Here is a 27,285-nt window from a genome sequence, read left to right on the forward strand (position 1 = left end):
GGGGGGGGGGGGGGGGGTTCTATAGAGAACTCCATTCCATTGAAAGAAACAAGTTTGGATACACGTAAAATCTTGATTTTTGAGACTTTGACTCGAATTTTAAAGCTATTAGTAAAATTTTGTACTAAACTATTGGAGGTTGAGTTTTTAAGTTTGAAAATTTTGATTTTATTTTCTTGTGTGGTGGCTGAGTCGAGGAGAGGAAGCACAAAGACTTTCAAATCCATTCTTGCTCGCAGCTGCACATCAAAAAGGTAACTTTTTTTTTTAAACATTTTATTGCCTTTCATCTTCATCAAGTTCTATGCTTAGCTTAAGTATTTAGTTTAAGTGTTAGTTTGGGTGCTGGTTTAATATTCTGTTTAGTACAAAAATATTATGATTATGCTGTGCTACTTGTCTTTGAATGGCTGGTTCAATTAGTATTATGTTTAAATATTGAAACCTGAACATATACCTTAAGTCACATAAAGCTCTTTCATAGTTTTGAAATGAACTAGTAAATGGTTTAAGGTGAAAATCAACTTACTATAGTTATCTTCAAGTGCTTAAGTCCCTGGGTTGAATTCTGATGCCTTGTTTATAAATTTAACACAACTGCTTGGCTATGGTGGTGTATCTGTATCCTTGTGGTTCAGTCTGGATGTATTTCTGTAGTGACATAGTCTGTTGATGTTTAAATCAGTTTGTGATTCTTCTGTGAAACAAGATGACTTAGAAGACCTGTCAATGATGAAGTTAATTATTTTGTGACTTTGTGTGAACTTGATTAGGATTTGGGAATGGAAATGCTTTAGTCCTATTGAAAGGGATTCTGTCTGTTTGAATATAGGTGTAGTTGACACCTAATTTTCACCTCATAAGATGCGTATTTTAATTTTCAAATTTCTCGAGCCAAAGGCCGAGTAAGGATGCACCCTTTAAAAATTAAAATTTCAAAAATCCCGAGAAAATTGTAAAAACGACGTTTAATTATTATTTCCTGAAAAAAAAAAACTGACAATTACCAGAAATACGAGTTATTTACTTTCATCCTGCTCCGTCTAGTCCGGGAAAATTGTTAACTTAAACGACGTGTGAATTACGGCTCATTTTAACCGCATGTTTACATATTTGAAATATTGCTCGGACTGTCAATATTGGGCTCGTTTTAAAGCTCGCATTTTAATTCTACAAATTATGATTTTTTATTGGTCCAAATAATTATTATATATTATTATGTTAAACCAATATATTTATGACATATGTTTTATTATACAAAAGGAGGAGTCATTTTCTCTCTTGTATGGTACAATTTGATTCATTTGTACCTTTGTTGGTACTATTTGCATGATTGTTGTTGCCATGTGTACTATCCTAGTACGAATTTGTTGAAATTCTTTTGTCTTATTCTAATTAGGGTACAAATTTGTTAGTTGAATTTTTTTGTCTTATTTGATTTTTGAAATTATGGATAATGTCTTTTGAAAATTAAGGGGTTTTGGGGGAAAAGGTACGGTCATGTGTACTATCCTAGTGCGAATTTGTTGAAATTCTTTTGTCTTAATTTAATTAGGGTACAAATTTGTTTGTTGGATTTTTGACTTATTTGATTTTTGAATTTATGGATAAGGTCTTTTGAAAATTAAGGGTTTGGAGGGGGGTGGGGGGGGGGGGGGGGGGGAGCCACGGCCAAATGGTCTATTTTTGTCCCTAGGGTTCTAAATTTGCTTGCCTATAAATAGAATGGCTATTGACATTAAGAAGAAGAAGAAAAAAAGAGGAGAGAAAAAAAAAAGAGGGAGTTCGAAAATTAGCACAAAAAAAAAAAAAAACTATGGTTTGATTTATATATTCAAAAACTTAGTAGCCTATACACACTGTTACTCAAAATACACTACAAAAAATATAAATGCAATAGATATATATATAGAAGAATACGAATATCATCCAAAAATTTAAAAAGACAAAGGGGTTTTCAAAGATTTGTGAAGTGTTGGTGCTTGAATTTGGTGGATTCAATGCTTCCTTTTGATCTTTAGGTTACCCCATTAAAAGGTAACCTCTTAGTCTATCCGTTATTTCATTCTACTTATGATTATATATTTATTATGATGCTTATGTTAGTTAAAAATAATTATTTGCTAACTTAGTCCTGTTTTGATGATTAAGTGGATATTATTTGAGTTTGATGTCATTTGAAACTGTAAAATTAATTAAAAGCTTGATTTAGATGATGTTAAGTGATCTTGGGTTAACTAAGTTTGATAAAAAGGAGAAAAAGAATAGTTTATGTTGGAGCTTTGACACTATTTTATTGACACTGATAGATTTAAGTGTAGTTTAGACATTCTTGTTAGTTTTTGATAGGACACAATTAGCTCTTGTGAATCTATCACTAGTCCATGGCAAGGTTATGCATTTTTTGATCATGTTTGGCTATTTTAATAATTAAGAAATTGGTTAAGTAGATTGTAGGATAGAGGTTGTTTGTTTGTTGAGTTAATATATCTGTAAGTCTCAAAATGTGCTTTCCCTAGTCTGTTTTAATCTTAAGTGTTGAGAAGTTGACCTTCTTTTATCATCTCATTGAATATTGATTGTTTTAAAGTGCACTTAGCAATTCAAATCATTTTTTTTAGAAAAATATGATAGTCTTAGGTTCTAAAACTGGATTAGTAAAAGTTTTCTTCCAAAATGAATGATGGAGTCTTGTTTTGAAGCTTTGAGTGAGCTTCAGAAAAACCAAGTAGCCTGCTTTTGATTCTTGTTAAGATTTGTAGCTTGCACCTTCTATTTTCACTTGAACTATTTGCCTTAATTTGATTACGAAGAACTTTTTGATCAACAAAACTTGTTTGTTTTGCTTGAATATCTTTCTTAACACCTAGATTGCTGTCAAAAGATTTTAAAAAGAATGAGGAGTTAATCTCTTGAATATAGTTGATCTTGGGCCACTATAATTTTAGTAATTTCCCGCTGCTGGGCATTTTTGCATAAACTGTCCTTTTATTTATGAGTATGATAATTATGGGGTTGAAAGCATTGTAATTCATTTTTTAGCTTTGTAAATTAAATAATTGACCTCGACTATTTACTAATATTTTGTACACCTATCTTTTGTGACTTCCCCAATTTGTTGGTGGGTCTATCGAGGCCCACCAACTCCATTAGATCGAGTCGACCTCAACCATGGACGAGTTAAGCATTGGAGCGGATTTGGAGTGGAATAAGTTTAAATTGCATTATTTTTCTGTTGGGCTTCGTAGGCCCAACCTCTTCACTTGATATTATTTATTTGACAATATATGCTTATTGGAACCCTTTAAAAATTGTCACGAATTTGGAGTTGCCAAAAAATTATTTCTAAGTTATAAAAACTGATTTTGATAAAAATTGACATGTAAAAAAAAGAAAAAGAAATGATTTTGGGACAGAAACTGCTTTATGGATAAAAATGGACATTTTTTTTTCAAACGTAAACTATGATTTTGGACAAAAAAGGACTTGACAAATTTTATGGACATTGAGACAGATTGGGACCGACTATGGACAATTTGGACAAATGGACTAAAAATTACTTTGGACTAATTTGGACTAAAAAGACTAAAAATCTAAAAATATAAAATATGGTTAAAATATGGATAATAATAGTATGCCAAAATTATTTTATAAAACTTAAACTAAAACCTTTTTCTAAACTCAGGTGGGCCTACGTAGTGCTCTACTTAGGTTAACGCCTCCAGGTTTTAACCTAGGTGTTCTAGTCCGAAACCCAAAACGCCAAATTTTGAGCAGGACTCTACCATTTTTATTTCTTGAAAATGAGTATTTTTTGCATGAATGACCAACCTTGATTTGTGGAAATATAAAACAAAAAACAGTTTTTATCAAAAACAATTTATATCTACAAGGCATACTGTTAGAACCCGTAGGTCAACCGTATTTTACGGATCCTTAATACCAGAGTGTCTAATATCTTCGTCGGGGAATCACCAGAACCCTTACCCATACTTTGCTATAGATTGGTTTCTTTTAAAAATTTAGCTGTTTTAAAAGAACCATTTCGTACTGGTTTTCCTAACTTACCTATAAGTTAGGTGGCGACTCTAAAATGATGTCCATTTAGAGCACCATCCACTTAGAAATATATTTTTCCTTTTTTCCGGTACGATTGACAACCGTACTTTCCCGGGACACTTTCCCCTTTAAATAAGGCAAGTGAAAATCCGAATCGGAAAAAATAGAACCGCTACAGATGGCGACTCTGTTTGGGACAATTTAAGGTTCTAACCATAAGAGTTCCAATAATTTGTTTGCTTTGTATGATATAAATTGTCTAAGTGATATAAACTGCTTATGTGTTTAAATTTTTGCAAAATATAACTGTCATTCAGGCATGCATACTCCGCCACTCCTGACATTTATTTTACACTTTGTTCTAAGGGTGACGATGCGAGATGAGCTGCGGTCATACCTTTACTAAAAAACCCTTTTGCTATTTTTCTTTGGGGGTCTCTGAAGGTCGAGTGGGCACGTGGTCGTCCCACAGCCTCAGGGAACCCACCCCCAACTTGTCCTCTTGGGTAAGCTGTGTCTTTTGCTTAAAAAATCACTCTAGAATAATTAGCGTAGAGCGGAGCCAAATCCTTACTGATATAGTGCATACTGACCATAGACCGGTTTGGGTATCTCAGACCTACCTGAATCAGACATGATAGACACCTTACTGTGTTCAGACGGTGTAAAAGCCCAAAGGCGCTGCATCCCACTACTTGCTATTTGGTAGCATCATTGTGCTTTATGTGAAATAAATTATTACTGGAGGCGGGGAACTAACAGTATTCTGTCTTGTAGATGTCTCCTAATTTGAAGTTTGATATGACTGTGGATCCACCACCGGATTTAGTAATGTGGTGGGAAGGTTTGACTAATGATAAGACGAAAGAGATAAAGGGTTGCATAGGGCATCTACTGTTATATCCCGTATTTTATATGTTCGGATATTTCAAGGTAGTCGTGGAAAAGCTAACAGAATGACCATCTCCCAAAATTATTTTAATGTACAAGTTGGTTATGAATATTAGTAGTATGGAAATATCGGGAAAGGTTAAGGGTAAAAAGAGGAATTCGCAAAATGGTTCATGGAAATAATGCGGAAGAACAGGGGCAAAACGGGAATTTCACACAAGGATCAGAGATAAAGATTATATTATCTGAGTATGAGAATGTATATACATGGCATTTGGAGAGCGTAGGAAGTAAATCGGTTAACGTGATCACTCGATGATAGCCCTCGTAACCATAAGCCAAGGTGGGGCCCACTCATCGGGACTTTATAAAAGACATATAAAGAGATATATGAGTAGTACATGTGAAGTTGAGCAAGTCCTAAGAAGGACCCATAAGCCAAAAATGAGTGTAAGCCCTCCGAAAGGACGATTTAAGAAAACGTTTCCGGATGACCTGACTTGGAGGGGCAAAAACGGCATTATACGTTTGGAATTTGGGAAAACCCCCAGAAATAAAAGTTGTAGATAATTGAATTAGCTTTCCAACGGTAGGTTGTGAACCCTCACACGATGTCGGAATCATAGGTTATGGCCATTTTAAGAGAGATACCTTAAACTGCCAAAAAAATAATAAAGAGAACCGCGGGCCCCACGTGGGGAGGTCGGTGAAACCGACTTAGGGGTGCTATAAATACCCCCATAAATCCCATATTTTCAGCAAGATTAGTATTCCAAAAGTCCTAGAAGCCTCTCAAAATTTCTCCCAAATATTATAGTTTGAAAAATCAAGAATTTAACAAGATTTCGCCAAACTAGTCCGTGAAAGGTGATTGTTCTTCCTTCTACTCAAGTGTAGCGTTGAAGAAAATTTATGTGGCTGAGTTTCTTCAAGTATAAGGTATTTTATTCATCCCATATCTTGTGTTGAGTTTATTTTAAGGTCTAGCAAGCTTTAAAAACGAAAATAGTTATGGAGAAGGGTCATAAAGTGTTGTGTTGAAGCTATTGTGTTTATGGGTTGATTTGGTATGACAAGGAAATAGTTGATTTTACTTAGTGTTCTAGTTGTGGTTGTTGTAAAATTTATGGTAAAGAATGAAGGTTTAATGACGTATGTTGAAGTTGTAATGGCTGCGGGCTGTTTTGAAAATTAATATGACTTTAACATAGACTCTTATGAAAATGATGTTGTTAATGGGTGAAAGGTATGGTTATTGTTGAAATGTAAAGGGATGGATGAAAATGCGCGAAAATATGTAAGAAGTGGTTATGGTCAAATAATAGACGTTTTGGTAAGTTAATGTAAATTGATGTCATTTGACATTCTAGTAGTCGTCGTTACGGATTATGCGATGAAGAATGAAGGTTGTTGTCGAAGTTAGCATACATGAATGATGATGATATGCATGGTTGTTGTTGAATTGGAAGGTTTTGGGTAAAGTAATATGTTGATTAAGTCGTTGAAAGATTATGTGAATCGAATTGAATTGAATTGAATTGAATCGGATTGAAATGAATATTGAAATGTGGCTAGAAAAATTGTTGGTATCGTAGTTGGTTTGGCCGAGTTCCATTCTCGGATTGTTGTTGCTAAATTTGGCCGAGTTAGAATCTCGGGGGTGGTGTATTTACAGGGGAGATGCTGCCGAAATTTCGGCAGAATATAAATGAATGTGTTTGAAAGGTTAAGGCAAGTATATGACAAAGGATCTAACGAATGTGTGAACTCCTTTGAAGGTGGATTAACAAGTTGGACGAATAAGCGTAGCTAGTAAGGCGCAGCGCAGGTATGTAAGGCTAAGCCCTTTCTTTCTATGGCATGAATCATACGATATAGTCTTATAAATGCTCCCATAACGTCGTTGTTTTCAAAAGCTAGAAGTTATGAATTCAAAACATGATTTCCTTTCTAAAAGTTATAAATGTTTTCCAAAATATTCATTTTTCTCCAAAATCCAAGCTTTACGATTTTGAAGGTTTTTATGATTAAAACAATGACTACGATACTATGGCGATAATAATGATGCCAGACATGATAAAGTGTCTATGACGAGTATGTCAAGGATATGTTCTTACCATGACTACGACGATATGAAATGTTAAGCTATTTTGGATAATGACTATTTGAAGGTTTCAAAGTATATGAAATAAAATGTTATAATCCTGTTTCATGTTTCCCCGTGATGATATTCTTCATTGATAGTCTCGCCTTATAATTGTTCCTTCAAGGCGAGACATGACGACCAAGATGAATCCATAATACAATCGGAGGTTACCGACCTTACGTCACTCCGATAGATACATGACTTTCCTTGGGCTCTCATGCATGCTATATATGTAAATGGGAGGGGGGAAGGGATACATGTATATGGGGACATGGGGAAGGGAAACACGTTTCATCGCCACCTGGTCAGCTGGCATTATCATCCCGGACGCGGGATGCCCGGACGCGGGATATATGGGTGAGCCGACATATTTCGGCGCAATGTGGGCGAGCCGACTTGTTCGGCGCAATGATATAATATGACCAAACAAGCATGCATGGTTTCCGCCTTAAGTGGCATTCACATGTACAGGTATCTCAGTCAGCCTATGATATGCTATATGTCTCCCTATGATATGATATGACCTGACATGATATGACACGACAGGATATGATATGATATGATATGATATGACATGACATGCTATGATATGATACGACAGGATATGCTATGATATGACATGATATAATATGATATGACATAATATGATCTGATATGACACGATATGATCTGATATGACACGATATGATATGACATGATATGTACCCTAAGAGATGCCATATGATTCCTTTGTGATTATCTCCACTGGTACCTCTCATTGTGATGTCGTTCATGCCTTACATACTCAGTACATTGCTCGTACTGACATGCCGCGCAGGTACACCCAGATGAGCCGAAGTCATTATAGAAGGTGTTCCAGCGAAGTTGGCGAGCTCCACTTGGCCCTGGAGTGTAGCCGAGTCAGCGTACTATGCTATGATGTCCTTGTTCAATGTTAGAGGCTTTGCAGACAGAGTCGTGGGTATAGAGTGTCAGATTTGTAGACGGCTTCGTCAGTCGATATATTACTATGTTTCATGTCACGGGTCCCATATGATCATAGACATTACTTATGAAAAAAAAATTGAGAGCTTATTATGTATTTTATTCTTAATTGACTCAAGAGCCTATATATGTAATAAGAGTCAGTGGGTTCGCTCGGCTCCAGAGATGGGGTCGGGTGCCCATCACACCCTATTAAGGTCGGGGTGTGACATCTACCTTCGTTGATGAGTATGACTGGGGATCCAGATTTGCTAGAGATTATTACTGGTTATTGGGATAATGACAGAATGGTGTTCAGATTTGGAGAAATAGAGATTACTCCCATTTTAGAAGAAATTAGAGATGTCTCGGAAAGCGTGGGGAGCGCAAATAGGTCCAAAAAGAAGATAGCTCAAAATATGCTCATCCCTCACAAACCTACCCCAAAAGAAATAAAGACATGTTTGTTGTCAACAAAGCTGACTGGTCACAGTGGGGCCCACAATAGCCTTTAGGGAGATGTATGGGAGGCATTCGTCCAAATAGGGGTATGAAAACCACATCCTTGAGTTTCCTTCATTCCAATCCTGGGAAGCCAACCAAACACTAGCCTTCATTACTTGCCTGCTAGGGACCATGGTATTTCCACTAAATTCTTCCCTAGCCATATACACCAAGGTTGTCTTTGTTACCCATTCTGTCCTTAGAGGCGTTACAACAGACGGGCATACCAAGTACTTTGATATCATCCCTATCATTTTGTCAGACATATACCGAGCTTTAAGGAAGTGTCTCAACCGCTATTATTACTTCCACCGTTGCAATCTCCTGGTTCAATCGTGGATACTTAAGCATTTAGACAAGAATGGTTCAACCTCCCGCCGAGATCCAGCTTGGAGAGAAGATGATCGGAGCGTTGCTACCGTACCTTGTGGGGTTCAAGACAAAGTGGGATGGGCTCACATCTTTTCCAGAATAAGAGAAGAACACATTAAGTGGAGAGTGCCAGACTTCTATTCCAAGTCTATTTTTGTCAATAGCTGTCGACGTCCATATTTACCACTTATGGGCATTAGGGGGATCAGACCCTACACACCTCTGAGGGTACTTAGACAATTTGATATGAGACAGGTCATCCCAAATGTGGGAGATATGGGAGAATTTGTGCGAGACTACGAAGAGGGTCATATCGAGGGTATACAAGATGCTAGGAAAGATTGGAAGAATGTGACAAAAGAAGACAAGTTGGACGAGGATCCAAATAACCCAGGTCATGATGAAAATTACTATGAGTGGCTTGGGGCTGAGTTAGAAGGTACTGCCACTCCAGGTCCATACCTTTACAAATTTCTCGTGGATAGTGAAGCCACAAAAGCAATTTAGGTTAGAAGAATCAAACGACAAGTAGAAGAAAGGGCAGCGAATCATCAAGCAAAAACAGAATATGATCAAAATGTAACTAAGAGTTTGACAAACGAGGCAGATGCCACATTGGCGAGTTTAGAGTGGCTTGACACTTTTGTTAGAGGATCTATAGATACAGAAACGTCATTGACTGATGTTCAGATGGGTCAGCGGATCGGGACAGCATTGATGCCAGCCCACGTAGCCATTCAGACTGCCCTTCGAAGGGCTAAGAAGGCACAGACTGAGAGGGAGCAGATTTCGATCTGAAGAGTGGACTTCTTTTGATATTATTACATTCATTTACTTTATAGCCTTGTAATTTACTTTTATTTTTGGGAAACAATAATTTTGTTTTACATATGGCACAATTTTACTTCATACGTTAGTAGCCTTGGAGTAACGAGGTATAGGAAAATGAATTATATATTGTCTAAATGCTTATTTGATATAGCTGTTTTGTGTGAAAACTATATATATTATTAAAACTCTTCAATGACCCACATTCCGGGCACTACCTAAAAGAAAAACCAAGAAGACGACCCAGAAAACTAATTTAGCTCCACTCTCAAAAGGTTGATTTGCTAATAGGAAATGGAGACTCCGGACAGCATGAGTGCAACTTCTCCTTACATCAATATGGTCAGTGACAATAAGGACAGGGAAGCAACAATTAGGGAAAACTGACAGTGGGACAATAGCCTAGCCCTAGCTACTGCTAGAATGAAATGAGCTGTCCAAACCTCTAGAGCAGCCAATGAGAAGATGAAATAAGTTGAAACTCTCCCAGCTTATGTTGAGGAACTAACTAAGCAACACCCTGCCAATCGGGTAAAACAGGGAAAAGTGCCGGAAGCACCTCTTGGGAGTTATGTCCCACTCAGTCAATAAAAAAGGCTTGACCCCATACCCTATGGAGACGACGACTTGCTTATCCCCAATTTGAAGCAAGAAGTTTATGGGGACCCACGCGAATCTCAGCTCGAGGAACCTCCGGTTTCATGCATAATTGTTCTCAAGGGCACAAGATCGCACAATTAGGGTGCGCCAGTAGAAATGTACAGACGATAACTCTTAGGGACTTTGGGAGTTTTGGTGTCACACCCCAACCTTGGTAAGGCGTGACTGGCACTCGGCATCCTACGGGAACCGAGCGAACCAACTGTAACTCACGTTTTATGTATCCCGAAAGGCAGCATAAGACCAAGGTACTATAAGCCATAGGGGCACAAGCCCAAAAGATAACATACTTAAGTCTTCAAACTAATCTCGAGTGCATATGCCGGTAAGGCTATCCATAATAATGATACAACATAGTACAAGTCGAGTTAATTATAAGATATCTAACTGTGCATATCTGTCTACGAGCCTCTACAGGAGTACATGGCATAAAGTGGCCGGAACAGGGCCTCGCCATACCCATGCAAATGCATATGCAGTCATGCTGACTCTGTTATATCCCGCATTTTTGTACATTCGGATAATTTAAGATCATTGCGGGAGGTTAAGAGTGAGCCTAAATTTTTGATCTTGTTTGGCACATAAGTTGTTCATACAAAATTTTGATGTGGAAATATCAAGAAAGACTAGGGGTAAAAATGGAAATTCGCAAGATGACTCATGGAAATATGGATGGAAGGCTAAGGGAAAATTCGGAAATTTAAAAAAATTATTCTTTTTCATAAATTACAAGACTAGATACAAAAAAAAAAAATGGGCTTAATAAATTGCCAAGGTGGCCGGCCATGATACATGGGCCAAGGCCCATGTGGGAGCAAATAAATAAGACCAACTATGACTACTTAGTCATAACATTCATCTTTCCTTTAGAAGGTTCAAGAAAAATTAAAGAAGAAGAAAACTAAAGGGGCCTATTCGGCCAAGAATTGGTGGAGGAAAAATCTTGAGAAAAATTGTTCAAAATTTATTTTCCTACTAATTGGAAGGTCCTTAGCAAGGTGAAGTAATTATTGGAGCAAGAAAAAATTGCATTCTAGCAAGTTGTAAACTCTAGCCAAAGAAGGAAGCTAAGGGAGAAAAGGTAAGAATCAATCCTCTTTTTATATGTTGTAGATGGTTGTGTATGTTGTAGTGTGTAGAAATGAGTGAAATTTATGAAAATATGGATATATTGTGTAGTGGCCGTGTGTGTATGTGGTGTGTAATAACAATGGTTCAATTATTTTATTTAGTGTTTTAGTTGTTGTTGTTGAGGATTCTATGTTGGTAATGAAAAGTTGATGATTCTAATCCAAGTTGTAATTGTTGGAAAAATTGTTTTAGAAGTTAAGGTGAATTGAATATAGTGTTCTTGTACTTATGAAAAATAATGTTGTTAGTGTATGAATTGTTGGTAAAGTTCATGAAATTGAAGAAAGGAAATGTGTTGTTATTGTTCTTGTCCCCTTTGGAAGGTTTCGGATGGCATAGCATATTGGTTGGATTATTTGAATATTGTACGGATTGTTTGAAGTATTTTTGAATATTGTTTGAATGGTTGTGGATTTGAACTTGAATATTTAAGCCATTATGAATTGAACGAAGATGGAAAGTCGTCAAAGTTTGTAGAAAGAAGTTATTAATGTTAGAATGCGTTTTGAATTGATTATAGATATTGTGAGGATGATTGTTGGTATTGTTGTCGATATTTTGGCCGAGTTAAATTATCAGATTTGTTGTTGTATTTTTGGCCGAGTTGAATTCTCGGGGTTGTTGTATTTACAGGGGAGATGCTGCCGAAATTTCGGTAGATTAAGTGTTGGTTTAGAATTGGATTCTAAATGTTTATGGCTAATGATTGGCATACATGAATATTGTTTTAGATCTTGCGAAGCGAAAGACTTAAGTTCGGGTTAGCGTAGGAAGCGGACAAGGTATGTAAGGCTTAACCTTTTCTTCTTTGGCATGACCTTTATGAAATAAGTATATGATGTATAGGTATGATTTCGGAAAGATTCTTATTCTTAGAGCCCCTAGGATGGCTAACGTTCTTGACTTCCTATAAGCTGTTCTGTATGGTTTGATATGTGTCCATGATGTCCGATGATGTGTATCTATGATGTCTGAAGTTTGGTCAATATGTTTCCGAATAACATTTGAGAAACGAATGATATGACTATAGTTTTGACCTTCCAAATGTTAACACACTCGATTGTTCCATCGAGCCTTTGATATGTTTTGATCTGTACATAGGATTCCAAAAGTTCTATTTGATTTGATCCATAGCGATGTCCAAAGGATTTTGACATGATTACGGTTGTGATTTTCCAAAAATGGCTTCTGAAACGCTTATGGAACGTTCTGTACTTCAAAATCTTGTAACTTTCCCATACTAACTCCGATTGACTTGAAACTTGTTTGTGAGCCTACAGATGTCGATAAGTATACTTGTCTAGCAAGTCTTGATTTACGTGCATACGGTTTCGCACTACTCTGTTCGTGCAAGCCTCAGTATGTCCTTCGCTGAGCCCGGGCCAGGATATGTAATCGTGTGTATTCCTCTACATTGTTCACCGAGTCCCCGTTAGAGGGCCGGGTATGTTATATGTATATGATGATATGATTATGGCACCGAATCCCATGATGGGCCGGGTACGGTATATGTGCACATGATTTCTTTTACCGAGTCCCTTAATGGGCCGGGTACGGTATGACTTCATTCACCGAGCCCCTCACTAGAGGGTCGGGTACGGTATATATATGTATATGTATATGTATATGCATGCATGATGATATGAAAGCAGGATGACATGATTTTATCACCGAGTCCCTTAATGGGCCGGGTACGGTATGTATATGATATATGATATTCGCACGCATGACTTCATTCACCGAGTCTCATAACGGGCCGGGTACGACATATGTATATACGTTTCATGATGACATAATGACATGATTTCATACACCGAGTCCCAGGATGGGCCGGGTACGGTCTGTGATATGAGAATGTTTGATTCTGTTCCGTACTACGCAGGTACAGTGGTTTCTTGATTATGATACTTGACTTCTGTAATCTCTGTTTCAGTTATGATCTTTTCAGTTGTATTTCATGCCTTACATACTCAGTATATATTCCGTACTGACCCCCTCTTCTTCGGGGGCTGCGTTTCATGCCCGCAGGTACAGACGTTCGTGCGAGGGACCCAACAGCTTAGGTTATCTGTTCTGCTGCTCTGGAGTGCTCCCTTGTTCTGGAGCCCATCTTTTGGTACATACTCTTCCGTTATGTATATGTATGTGTATATTCAGGGGTACGGCGGGGCCCTGTCCCGTCATATGATTCCGTTATGTTTGTTAGAGGCCTGTAGACATAAATGTGGGTCGTGGGTCGCTATTGGTCTGCTATGTCTGTGGTTCGCGTTTAAGTGATCCTATTTGGTCTGACGGTCTCAACGGCTTGTATGTATATATGCTTATGTATACGCTTCGGTATGATATGTACGATATATGTGACCGCTTCAGAGTAATATCTGTATAAATCATTATATGTTGGGTATGAATAAGATATGGCTACGACAATTTGGTAAACAGGTGTGTACGGGTGTCCAGCTCGGGCACCAGTCATAGCCCACGGGGTTGGGTCGTGACAGACTCACAGGGAAACTCCGAAGCAAGTGGAGCGCCACAACTCTGTCTGTTGAGCTGGTATCCTTACTGAAAGATCCGTCAAGTTGTATCTCAAGACCTGCGGGCATGAAACGCAACGCCCCTGGCAAAGGGACGTCAGTACGAGCAATGTATTGAGTATGCAAGGCGGAAAGTGCAACAAAATAGCCATATACTACAGATGAGAAGAATAAGAATCAACCTGGCATTTCTGAACTACCAATTGAAATCTAGCATATGTATACATACCTCTTCATCTTCTTGCGATCTTTAATAGGTCTGTATACCTTACCATAGTCCTGGTTACCTTATCATCAAACGTTATCTGCACATGTGTTGCGACGTGCAACCCGATCGCACTGAGCGTCGCTCCTGTGCGCACAGTCCTATCCTCAAGCTTGACACTTGCCTTGTGTCGTAGCCAACCCAAGGGGTGCGCATAGATGAGCCCCAGCATATGAAATGCGCCACAAGAGTATGATAGCAAGACAAGGCTGACACCTTGACATTAAACGGGCGACATAAGGAAAGCTAAGCCTCTGAGGCAAGCTTCACCATAGGCATGGGGTCATGCCAAGAAAACCTGGGATAAGGAAAGGCTGGCTTGTAGTCAGGTGGGACTACGAGCGCCGCACAGGCTATTTGTGTGCCGCTGCCGCTTAGGAGGAGTCGGCCCGTGACTATGATACATGTCTCTCTCTATACTCTTGCATGCTTAACCATATCTATGTACAATACTGTGCCTTTATCTTACTAATCATCCTATACTAACTGCCCAACTGATCAGTGGTAACTGCCCGACCGGCTACAGTCCGGTAGTAATAACTGCCCATCCGATTATCGCCCGACAGTAGAGTACAACTGCCCGAATGATCAGCGGTAACTGCCCGACCGGCCGTAGCACTGTGGTAACTGCCCGACTGGCTGCAGTCCAGTGGTAAATATATACATACATACATACATACATACATCTGCCCAACCGGCCGTAGCACGGTGGTAATAACTGCCCAACTAGTTGTAGACCAGTGGTAACTATGATCGACATCATAATCAAACTTCTACAAGTAATCTATATGCACTTCTCATGGTCTTCGCTTAACCCGTAGTGTCTACATAATCATATAAGCCCTATAAGCACATCTCTAGCCATTAGTACTTCTTCCCACTTGACTAGACTATAACCAAATCCTAAGATACAACATGAACCTCTCTTCGAACATTAACTACCTCATTAAAGATCCTCTGCTAGCACTCTACTCATGTCCTATAAGACATTCCTTAAGAACCTGTTCCTAAATTCGTTGGATTATTATTATGGAACCGTTATCATGAACACATCTCACCTTGGAGGAACAAAGTCATAAGATGAGATCAACATCAATGAATAATATCAATAGCCATGAAACAAGCTCAAGGATATCACAAGAACATCGAGAACTGTAAGCTTTGGTACTTTTAGAAATAATTTTATTGAAGATGTCATATATAGGTTCACAACAAAAGAATCATGCCTTAAGAAAGAAAGGTTTAGCCTTAACATACCTGGAATCTTGCTCCTTGACCCTCCCACTTATCTCCTGACTTGTAATCTACATATAAAATCGTTCATACTATTATTAGGCTCACCATCATACACTTGTCTTAAGCCTTTAATTAAAATCCCTTTAGAATCTGCCGAAATTCGGGCAGCATCTCCCCTGTTTATATGCCTAACCCGAAATCTCAATTCAGCAACCAACAACAACAACAACAATACCAACATCAACAACAATATTATCAACACCAAAATATTCCATAAACATCTCACGATGTTTTATCCAATTTCTCGACCCATAAATTCATTATACGCTCATTTAGTAACTTTTCCTCCGTAGATAAGCTTAAATCAATACTAATAAGGAAAGATTCATACCTTTCACCCACTAGAATTGCAGTATCTTCGATTATCACCTTGAATCCAAGCCAAGTTTCACCACAATTTGATATTATAATCGCAGCCATGTGTTGTCCAAACTTAAATTCGGGGATTTCACCTAGTTTGCGTTAAAATCTAGTGGACGGGAGTTGGGAGAGTTTTCTAGAGAATATGGGAAATATTTAATATTCTTGGATGAAAAAATGAGGCTTAGGATCTGATTTGATCCTTAAATAATGGGTAAAATTCGGGTCTGGTCACTGTAGCAGCGTTTCTGCTTCGTCAACCTAAATTGCAATGTCCATAATTCTCTACTCCGATGTCGTATCGATGAGCGGTTTGTTGCGTTGGAAACTAGACTCGACGAAATTCATTTTAGGCTTTTGCTTTGCTTCAAAACTTCTCATATACTAAAAGATATGCTTTCTCAAAGCTGACCCAAATTTTGCCCTTCATATTTTCTGCAAAATTCAAGGTCTCAATAGCTTATTTCTTCAACTCCATTTGGTCGTGAGACTTCCCAATACTCCTCATATATCACTTTATCCATAAGTATACCTAATAATTATGCCATTCCTTAAACCCGAAAGACGGCTCATCTTGATCATAATTTCACGTACTTGTACTTAAACTTAGCGAACGTTCATCTGGAAGTACGGGGTGTAACATTTGGAGTGTACGCGCAAAGCCTAAATTTGTTGCCACCGTGTGCTCCTTCCATGATCCACAAGAAATGCCTCTACCGTCGAAGTCAGTCGGGGCATACAACCAATGAGTGTGGAGCGCTGGAAAGGAAGTTGGTCCAATGGATTGACCAAGGGAGAATTGGCCAACTATGGGGGCCCCCACTCTTTCCTGACCCATGACCACGGGAGAAATCATCCAGAAAAGATATCGAGGGTTAGGTTCTGGAGAAGTGACTTCTCTAAATTCGACGAGTCATATGCCAGGATTCACTCCTTACTATGTAGTGTGAAGAAGATAAGAGCAGTGCCGCAAACCTATCAAAGTCACCCAGGACCTCCAAGAGAAAGGGTTTGCGTATTTCACCATGGTCGACCTGGCCACGACATTGAAGAATGTGTGGATTTCAAGCTGGAATTAGAACGCCTCATGAATGAGGGCCATGTTTGGATTGTCGTAGGAAGACAAGGATAGAATATGAAGATGAGAAGACAATGAAAACTTTCCTAGCATTGGTTAATCTAAGTTTCCCTTTACTGCTTTCAATTAAGAGGAATATCCCTTTCCCTTTTATGTAAACGGAACCACGCCGACCTGAGGTCCCGTTGGGGAAACCTGGGAAGACTACATAAGGCATGGTCAGGGTAGAAAACTAAGTTTCGGGAAGCATAAAAAAAAACCTTTTCTGTGTATTCCTGAACTACGGACGGACTTGATTTCCCTTTGGTGGGATACGTAGATAGTCTATTTAAGACTTGGTCCTTTTATCATAAAAATTAAAAATTCCTCTTAATACAGGATGGGTAGAAGCAAATCAACCATGAAGACCACTTACTGAAAAATCAATGTCCCTAAAAACACAAAACGACCAAAATACCCACGGAATGTAAATCAATCAAGAGTTGACACAATATATACGAATCTAGGTGCTATAAACTGCGAACAACGTGATATTTTATATTTTGTGCCTAAACTAACACTAACCTGGGAGCCTTTGAGTTATTTTCTCTTATAGACAGGGGTCGGTCGGCTGGCACTAGTTACTCGATCAAAGGCTGCTGCAGCGTCCTTAAACCCTCTACAAGAAGAAGACATGCTTGAGACTCCGCCACCAAATAACAACCAGAACAGAGCTGCCTTAATTGAGGGTATCCCAACAGCTGACATAACTGGAATGCCTTTGGAAGAGGCCGTTAACCTGCTAATAAGGCAATTAGCTAAAGCTAGAGAAGAAGCAGCCTGCCTGAGGGCTGAAAAAGAAAATGCTACTAATACTGGGGCTAGAAGGCCTATACCCACTTCTCCAAATTTAGACTTACCAATCCCTGACCATTTCCCAGAAACTCAGACCGCAGAACTATTTTTCAAACTCCACTGTGCTGAAGCACCACCCATGTGGGAAATTCCTCCCACCAAACACCAGCTTTCCAAATACCTGCTCATGCTACAAAATCTCATAACCCAAACGCTTGTCAAACTCCTCAGGCAACGGGAACTCCTACAACCCGCCCCGTGCAACCAAATGTTACTTTTCAAGACCATATCACCCATATTGACTCCTCACCAGAATTGGAGAACATGGAAATGTCCTTTGAGGCTAGAATAGACAAAATCGAGAAGGAGATGGGGAAGAAAATCACTAAACTAGAGCAGGGCACTATGAAGAAAGAGGGGCTGAGATACTCTGATTTGTGCATACATCCATACTTGGGTTTACCAGAAGGTTTCAAAATTCTCAAATTTGACCATTTCAATGGGTCGGGCAATCCCAGGGCCCACTTGAGAGGTTATTGCTACCAGTTGGTCGGGAGTGGTGGAAACGAAACTTTGCTCATGAGATTATTCAGTCGAAGTCTGTCAGGAATAGATATGGAGTGGTTCATCTCACAAGACATCAGTCGATAGAAGACATGGGAGGAGATGGAAAGTTCATTCATGGAGAGATTCCGCTTCAATGTTGGAAATGTGCCTGATTGCTTCTCATTAGAGAAAATCCATCAAAAATCGACCGAAACCTATAGAGAATATGCCGGTTGTTGGAGAGACGAGGCAGCGCATGTGCTACTACTTATGACTGAAGCTGAGCTGGTAGCTGCATTTATGCGGTACCAAGAAGCTGATTGTTTTGAAAAAATGATAACTATGAAAGGGAGCTCATTTGCAGATTTAGTTGCCGTTGGGGAAGATATCGAAGATGGCCTCAAGCCTGGCAGGATTTTCAGCGTACTAAATAGAGAAGGTGCGTCTGACGCCACGAGCGGTAAAAAGAAAAAAGAAGATGTAGCTTATGTTTCTAGAGCTACTAGCCCAAAAAGCCTAGGAAAAGAGATAACCCACAAAAATCAAAACAACTACCAATCGCCTCTACTGACTAGCTATATAACCACTTCACCCCAATATAGCCTGATGTCTGTGTGCTACGCACAACCTGGCTACCAAGCTCCACGACCAAATTACCAAATACCAGCACCTAGCAACCAAGCTCCATGACCAAATTATTAAATGTCAGCACCCATTAACCAAGCTCCACAAAATCAAACTTTCCAAAAACAGCCTCCACTAGTAAACTATGAGGCACCCCAAAAGAAATCTCAGAGAGTATTCACTCCTTTACCAGAATCAACGGCTAGTTTGTTTGCCAAACTAAGAGACGCCGGTCGAATGAATGTTGTTCCACCAAAACCTGCTAACCCCAAGGATCGATGGTACACGACAGATTTCACTTGCGCCTATCATTCTAACCAAGTTGGCCATACTACCGAATCTTGCATAAACTTAAGGCACAAGAGACAAGATATGATTGTCAATCATGAGCTTATCCTGGAGCCAACACCTCTAAATATGGACACAAATCCTCTTCCAAAGCATGTAGGGAATCAAATTCACATGATAGAAAGAGGCGGTGAGTGGAAAGAGAGCCCTGCGATCATTTGTCCAGATATTGAAGGATTGGAAAGCACCGTCGGCTTGTTGTCCTTACAAGAGCAAAAAGAAGTGTTAGGCCCCATGACAAGGAAATCTGAGATGTCCCAGTCATCTGTTGTATCCAAGAAAAAGCCCTTCGTGCTCAAATATTCCTCAACAGTCGCTCGAATTCCGAACGAGCCGTTCATACTCAAAACATCAGGGCCAGTTTAGAATGCAGCTTTTGTGATCAAATCACCACACCTGATGATGGTAAAAAAAAAAAGAGGTAGCCGCTGTGATTCAGGGTATGACCAGGTCAGAAAGGTGTTACGCTCCAGAAGAGCCCGTACTCGAAGCGCCACGTCGCGAAAATTCTCAGAAAAGACTAATCACTGAAGGTGAAGCTGAAAACTTTTGGAGGCAAATGCCAGTCAAGGGTTATTCGATTGTTGAGCACTTGCATAAGGCTCCTGCCAGGATATCAGTAATGTTATTATTACTCGATTCGTCTCAACATCGTATAGCCTTAATAAAAGCTTTGGATGAAGTCCAAGTACCTGCCGGCACTACAAGTGAAACATTGGCCGAGATTGTAAGGTATGTTGTACAAGCGCATATGCTATCATTTTCTGATGACGAATTACGAAGAGAGGGTAAGACCCACAACAAGGCCTTACACATAATAGTCAAATTTCGTGATAAGATTATCCCTCAAGTACTGATTGATGGAGGGGCTGGGTTCAATGTGTGCCCTGTGACGACTTTGAAACAGCTTGGATATGATATTGGCAAAATTTTCCAGATTCAAACAACTGTAAAAGCTTACGATGGCGCAACCAGTGATCCAATTGAAGAAATAGATCTGCACATACAAATGGGTCCCGCAGAGTTAGTTGTGGAGTTCATTATCATGGATATCAAAACAAGTTATAGCTTATTGTTGGGACGACCTTGGTTGCACGCCGCTGGGGTTGTAGGATCTTCGTTGCATCAGTCTCTCAAATTCATCTGGTATGATCAAGAAGTCGTGATTTACAGAAAAGGAAGTATCCATAACTATCCGGACAATTCAATACCGGTCATAGAAAGATCGTCAAGCGATACTAATTTTCACACCGTTGAATTAGCCATGTTAGTTTGCAGAGGGGATGATGAGTATATCCCTATGCCACCGGTCTACAAAATGGTTGCCACGACGATGATAAGAAATGGGTTCAAGCCCGGGAAAGGTCTGGGAAGGAACTTACAAGGAATTAGAAAACCAGTGACTATCGAAAATAGGAAATATCGATTTAGGGTCGGATACAAGCCGTGTGAGGAAGAAGAAGAAGAACATGGACCAAGAGGTCCTGTTAAAATGATAAAGCCATTTCCCCATCTATATCAGTCCTTCACAGCATGCCCATTGAGTGCGAAGATCTAGAAGAGGGTTTAAGGACGCTGTTTTGGGAAGAGGAATGCGCAACTATCATTGAAGAATGCTTTGAAGCACTAGAGATTTGTCATGCTGAGCCAAGAGAAATGTCAAGTGGATGGACTTCTGTCACAGCCCAACCGGAGGGCTATGACGGACACCTAGAAGCTGACCTCCTAGATGCCACAATACATGCATAACATACCTGCTCATGCTCATTCTGGGCCACCTGAGGGCACTCACAACATAATCTGCTGACTGATAGGTATCATAAACTGGAGGGTCACCACCCTCGAAAGGTATATACACACATGTATCACTAAACTGAACTGGGGTACAAGCCGACAAGGCTACCCGATAAAACTATATAACCAAACAAGTGCTGAGCGGGCCATACTGTCTGACTGAATATAAGTTTCTATGAGCCTCTACTGACAGACTGGACATGCTGCAGACGGGACAGGGCCCCTGCCCTATCCATAAACATCAAAACATATACCAGGTCTAGACGGTAACTCCGGCAAGAGAGGAGTGTTCCACTGTCAAGCTGAAGAAGCAGCCTAAGGATGCAATCTGTCTTCCTGGCTATCTGAAACTACGGGCATGAACGCAGCCCCCCCCCCCCCCCCCCCGAACAATAGAGGAGTCAGTACGGAAAATATACCGAGTATGTAAGGTAGAAGAGTAACATACACATAGGAGTCATGAATAAAATCTGAAAATCATAAGCTAAACCGGCTGACTAAATATATCTATATGCATGACTATCTGAACATATCTGTATGAATACATCTATATGTCTGACTATCTGAACATATATGTATATCTATGCTTACTGAAAATGCCTCTGAGGGCGTATGATATGCATAGGTCATAGTGCCGAGGAACATACGGCCCGATCCATATCCCATATAATAGTCCCGAGGAACGTACGGCCCGATCCATATATCATATAGGCCCCTTCGGGCATCATAATCATCATCACTGTGTACCAGCTGATCAGGTGGTAATGCGTATATAACGCCTCACCCTTTCCCCATACCCCACATACATATAATATACGCGTATATAACGCCTTCTGGTCACGGGTCAATATGCATATATGTAAATGAATGCAATGCATAAATATGAACTAACATTATCATGATACAAAACTCAGGACCCATGAATAGAAGGGACCATCATAACAAAGGGTATAGGATCATCAAGAACTGAGATACTTCTAGTACTTCTAAGAGTAGAGTAATATGGAGACTCGATTACTCGTTGTTCGCTCATGTCATAGGATTATGCCAAAATGAAAGAAAGGGAAAGTCTTAACATACCTTTTTCGTCTCCTATTACTTAATGCTTATCATTCCAAGCTCGTAAATCTACATTCAAGAGAATTCATATCACTGTTAGACTTATCGTCATATGCTTATCTTAAGCCTTCAAATTAAACCCCTTTAGAATCTATCGAAATTCAGGCAGCATCTCCCCTGTTTATATCCCTAGCCCGAAATCACAATACCAACAAAACAACAACAATAGCAATGCTAATATCAACAATATCATCATCAACACCAAAATATTCCATAAAACATCCCACACGATGTTTTTCAACATACAACAACAATATACACTTCCTTTCTTCCCAATCAAAGAGCATAATCTCATCAACGCACCAACAACATTAGATACCATCCATATACATGTAAATCGGCCCAACCACATAGCCACTACATGCTCAAAATAGTCCATAACACAACAACTACAACACAACACTTTATGACCTTTCCTCCATAACTATTTTCACTTTTAAGACTTGCTAAACCTTCAAATCAACTCAACATAAGAGATAGGATGAAGAACATACCTTATACTTGAATAACGTTAGCCACACCAACTTTTTTCAAGACCAAAATCATCACAACATTAAGTAGAAGCAAGAACAATCACCTTTCATGGACTAGTTTGGTGTAATCTTGTTAAATTTTTTATTTAATAGGCTATAAATATTTGGGGGATGTGTTGAGAAGTTTCTAGGACTAATGAGATTGTAAAATGCGGAAAAAATGGGGTTGATGGGGGGTTTTTATACCCCTCATAAGTTGGTTCCACCGACTTTCCCAAGTGAGACCAGCGGAAGTCATTTGGCAGCTTGGAGTCTTTATCTTAAAATTGTCATAACTCCTTCCTCCGATGTTGTTTTGACGAGTGGTTTGTTGCGTTGGAAACTAGACTCGACGAAATTCATTTTAAGCTTTTGAAACCCCTTAAAACTCCTGATACTACCAGAGATATACCCCTCCAAAGTTGACCCAAAATTCTCTCCAAAATTCTACCAACTTTTTTCCAAATTTTTTTCAAACTTACTTTCTTCGATTTGCTTGGTCCTGGAATCTTCCGAGACTCTCCATACATGACATTTATCATTAATAATACTTGATAATGGTAATGTCCTTTGGTTCCAAGGTTTTCCTTTTCGGTTATGACTTACGAGATCGGAGTTCATCCTTTACTTCATTGTTACGTACTTCCCATGGTTGGTACCTTCCAGAAATTCATGGGATGTCTCCGATATTCTATTAATACGGTGAAGTACGTAGTATGATCATGCTCTGAAAGTGTGAGGTATAACATCCTTCCCCTCTTAGAAACATTCGTCCTCGAATGTTGTAGCTTGCGAGCTTACGACACTTTTATTAGTTTCTTAAAATGGTTGTTCCCCTTTAGTTCCTAATATTCATGCCCTTATACACTATGGACTGATTAGTCTTCTTCCATATCTTCCCAATTCTTTGTCGAACTCATTCATTTGTTCCATATCCTCATGTTCTTGTGTATGTACCTAGTGGTCAACTGATATCTAGCTACCGTCCTGAGACTTGTCGCCATTAAGATGGTCTTAACTCATGATTGCTACGGCTCCTTACCAGTTTGTGAGCACTCTTAATTGATGTACTCTTTTTCCTTGCTCCTTATTTCTCTACTAGTAGACAAATTCTCTTGTTCAGATATGGCACCCTTCCTTGCTTGCTTCTTTGGTGCTATTTTAGACTATCCCTTTTTGTACTCGTCGACCTTATATACATACCATATCATATCCTTTTAATTCCTTGGTCGGACTCTTTAATTTCTTACAATATCATTCTATTCATACTTGAACTTTTCTTACAATTTCCTCTCTTCAGTTTTAGCATAATTGCAATATAAACTCATAAACATGGAACTAAGATAAAATCCTACTTAATCATAAATTCCTTTTGATATGAGTATGCTTCCCTCCTTAAGTCCTTGGCTCTCTTATACCGGTGACTAATTGAGACTTAAACTAACCTCTATTATTCTTCGGCTCCTTATCGCCGTCCTTGCACCATTCTGTTAGCCATTTTATCATGGAGATTGTTTATATAGTTCTATGTCATACACTCTCACAATTGATATAACTAGCGGCTTGGAATTTCACGAGTTACAAGGCACTCCTAATCTCAGGCAGTATTGCTGTCTTGCTATCCATAGGCACACTATCTTTCTTTCCTTTGAAGATTATTGAACTTCCTATAACTATTCCTCTTTTACAGCTTTCATCTCTTCTAGTGCTACAAGTTCTTTTGTTTAATAATCCGGATTGTCCCTTATACTTATCCCTAGTCACATGCGGCCTTTCTTACTCCTTTTGTTACCCCTTGGAGTACTTTACTGCATATCTAAATGTACCTAAAATTTCTTCGGCGCGAGTGATTCGAGTCATGATCCGGAATCGAAACTTATTCTCCTTCCCAAATTTGTCTCATGATATACTTGCATTTAATCCATTCTCACTTATATTTAGCACATTCTTGACATATTGGTTCATCTCAAAATTCGACTCCTTCAATCCAATTTATTTCCCTCTTTTGGGCTTGGGAATATAGTCATTCATCTCAGAATTAAATTTGTTCCCCCCCCCCCCCCCCCCCTTTTATTTTTAAAGGATGTTTTCATGTACCCATAACCTTTGAGTGTTAACCGTCTTTGATAGTCATCTTACCGACCATAGCGATCCTTCAACTCCTCTATTTCATATAATGCCGAATTCTTTTCATCGCATGGTTTAACTTGATTTTCTTTTTGCTAGTTGAGTTCTTATATCAAATCAAAATGCTTATACATAACGGATACAATTCAGACGCCTTCTTTATTGTCTTTTTCACTTCTACCCTTCATGACTAGTTATCCTTCTAGGCTAATAAATTAATGGGGACATCGGAATTCATTAGGCCCCTTAGGGAGTGTCCAACTTTACCAAGCTCCTTTAGCCCTAGTCTTTCTCCACGACTATCTTCTTAACATCCTTGAAATTCTCCTTGCTCTGGGTTCTCAATTCCGATTTAGGTTTATACTATACCATTAAAAGTTGAAACTCTATACCATCTATTCCCACGACTCGTCCTTTCATTAACTTAGCTCATTTTGTCCTGTAATTCTTTTTAACTACTTGTTTGCATCACAGCTAGGCATTATAGTCCTTCTAGTGTTCTATTGGTTCTTGTTCTTATCATGAAATCCTCACAAAATACCCCCTTTCCTTTCTTCTTTTGTCGAGTCTTCATCTTCCTTTATGATACTACAACTTATACTCACACACACACACACACACACACACACACATATGTATATATATATATATATATATATATACATATACATATACATCTCGAATTTCTCGATTTTCTTCATGATCGCATCCTTCACACAACCATTGTCTTATAATTTCAATTTGTGTTCCTTTGGGTAAGCCTACTGACTCATTAACCTTCTCCTTGTTATCAGCGGCTACATAATTCCCTTTAACCATTTCGTTAACACCTCTTCCTTTATTCGGTCCTCATAGTTTCTTTTACTTGTAAATTGTCTGTTTCCATTAGTCATCCTTTACTCTTAGGTTAGGAAACTTTGGAGTGTTTCGTTATGAGTGCTCCTTTTTTATGCTGAAAATCTCTTCTTGAGGTACTTTCTTCCCTTAAATAGGCATACTAATCATGGGTTCAGATCCATTCTCCTGGTTAAATCTCAGGAGTTAAAATTTCCTCATCGCTCTCATAAGACCTGTTTATTTCTTCTCAAGGATGCACCTGTGCCCATTATTTATAACCTTCTTAGTTCTGGTTATAAAGGCGTATAGGTTGGTTCCGGGGTCCTCACGTTCATCCTTTGTCACGTACAACCTTACTCTATCTCCCGTTGATTTATTTAAATTTGATCCTATCGTCTGCTTTCCTGCTTTCATCCTAACCTTTTCCTCCGTTATATATTATCTGACCCTCAATGGGTATACATTTTCCTTGTCCAAGTTTCTCCTTCCTTCATGATATCATAACCTTCTTTTTCCTTATGCTCCTTTTTACATTGTTGGTCGTGTTACCGCTATCTAACTTTAATTCTCAAGAAAACCCAATCCTGATTCTCTCTGTAGCGCTTGCTACCTCACTTTTGACATACAACAGAATCAATAGTTTTAACATGTCATAACATCAATCAAAAGTGTATACATAATACTCGATGTAGCCACTCGTGACTTATCTTTTTATCACTTTTCAATACTTTTTCTTGCGAGATATCCCGTTGCCATTTGATTTTGTCCTGAATCTGTAGCTTTAATACAATCTCCTCTTTTGACCAACTAGCCAGAATCATACCTCACGATCATTTCGAAATTCTAAGCAAAGCTCATATGCTCCTAATTTCCCTCGGGCTATTCTGATTTCTCATATTCCCTTTTTCGTATGTCTAAATTTGTAGGTCTTCCTAGCATATCTTTCTACATCCTAACTGTGAATCCCGGCGATATAACGTTACTTAAAAATCTTTACTCGTACTTGTGTCTCCTTGTCTAAAATAATCAACCTCACATCCTTTACTTTCCTGTAACAACTGAATCAATCCTTGCGATATTTTATCTTCACTTGTACACCTACTCTCTTTTCTCCTTACACATAAACCGACATCGCACCTAATTTCTCTGTTGTAAACAACTTTCACAACACCTGTCCGGAAAAACATTTGAGGTGAAGCCTTCTTATAAGGATTAGCTAGAAATACACCACATATTCCTAAGGTTGATACAATCTCTACTTCCTTCGTCGGCCAAGCAACATCACGTTTAGAAGTTATATAAACAATCCAAGAAACAATCATAAATGCAAGCCAACTTACCTAACACTTTCTCATTCTTGAGTTCAAGGTCATCATTAATACCCATTGATAGAAGGATTCTCAGAATAGTACCAACTATCAAATACTCAGAACCCCCTTGAAGTCGAATGACTACTG

General features: G+C 39.0%; 1 protein-coding gene across 3 annotated transcripts; it reads left to right on the forward strand.

Moving 5' to 3' along the window:
- On the forward strand, positions 1 to 13,950 carry LOC132642536 (uncharacterized). Of its 3 annotated transcripts, none has more exons than XR_009583223.1 (2): positions 1 to 254; positions 13,583 to 13,950. XR_009583223.1 is itself a non-coding variant. In XM_060359678.1 (2 exons), the coding sequence occupies exon 2, from the start codon at positions 8,696 to 8,698 to the stop codon at positions 9,440 to 9,442; it is 747 nt and encodes a 248-aa protein (XP_060215661.1). In that variant the 5' UTR covers positions 1 to 254; positions 7,914 to 8,695; the 3' UTR covers positions 9,443 to 9,832. The 3 variants fall into 3 exon arrangements, 2 of the variants coding, with proteins under 2 accessions (XP_060215661.1, XP_060215660.1); XM_060359678.1 differs by lacking the exon at positions 13,583 to 13,950 and adding an exon at positions 7,914 to 9,832; XM_060359677.1 differs by lacking the exons at positions 1 to 254; positions 13,583 to 13,950 and adding exons at positions 6,015 to 6,778; positions 7,914 to 9,832.
- Positions 13,951 to 27,285: the final 13,335 nt, after the last annotated feature.

The sequence above is a fragment of the Lycium barbarum genome, chromosome 5 (assembly GCF_019175385.1).
Source record: "Lycium barbarum isolate Lr01 chromosome 5, ASM1917538v2, whole genome shotgun sequence".
In the NCBI taxonomy this organism is placed as follows: Eukaryota; Viridiplantae; Streptophyta; class Magnoliopsida; order Solanales; family Solanaceae; genus Lycium; species Lycium barbarum.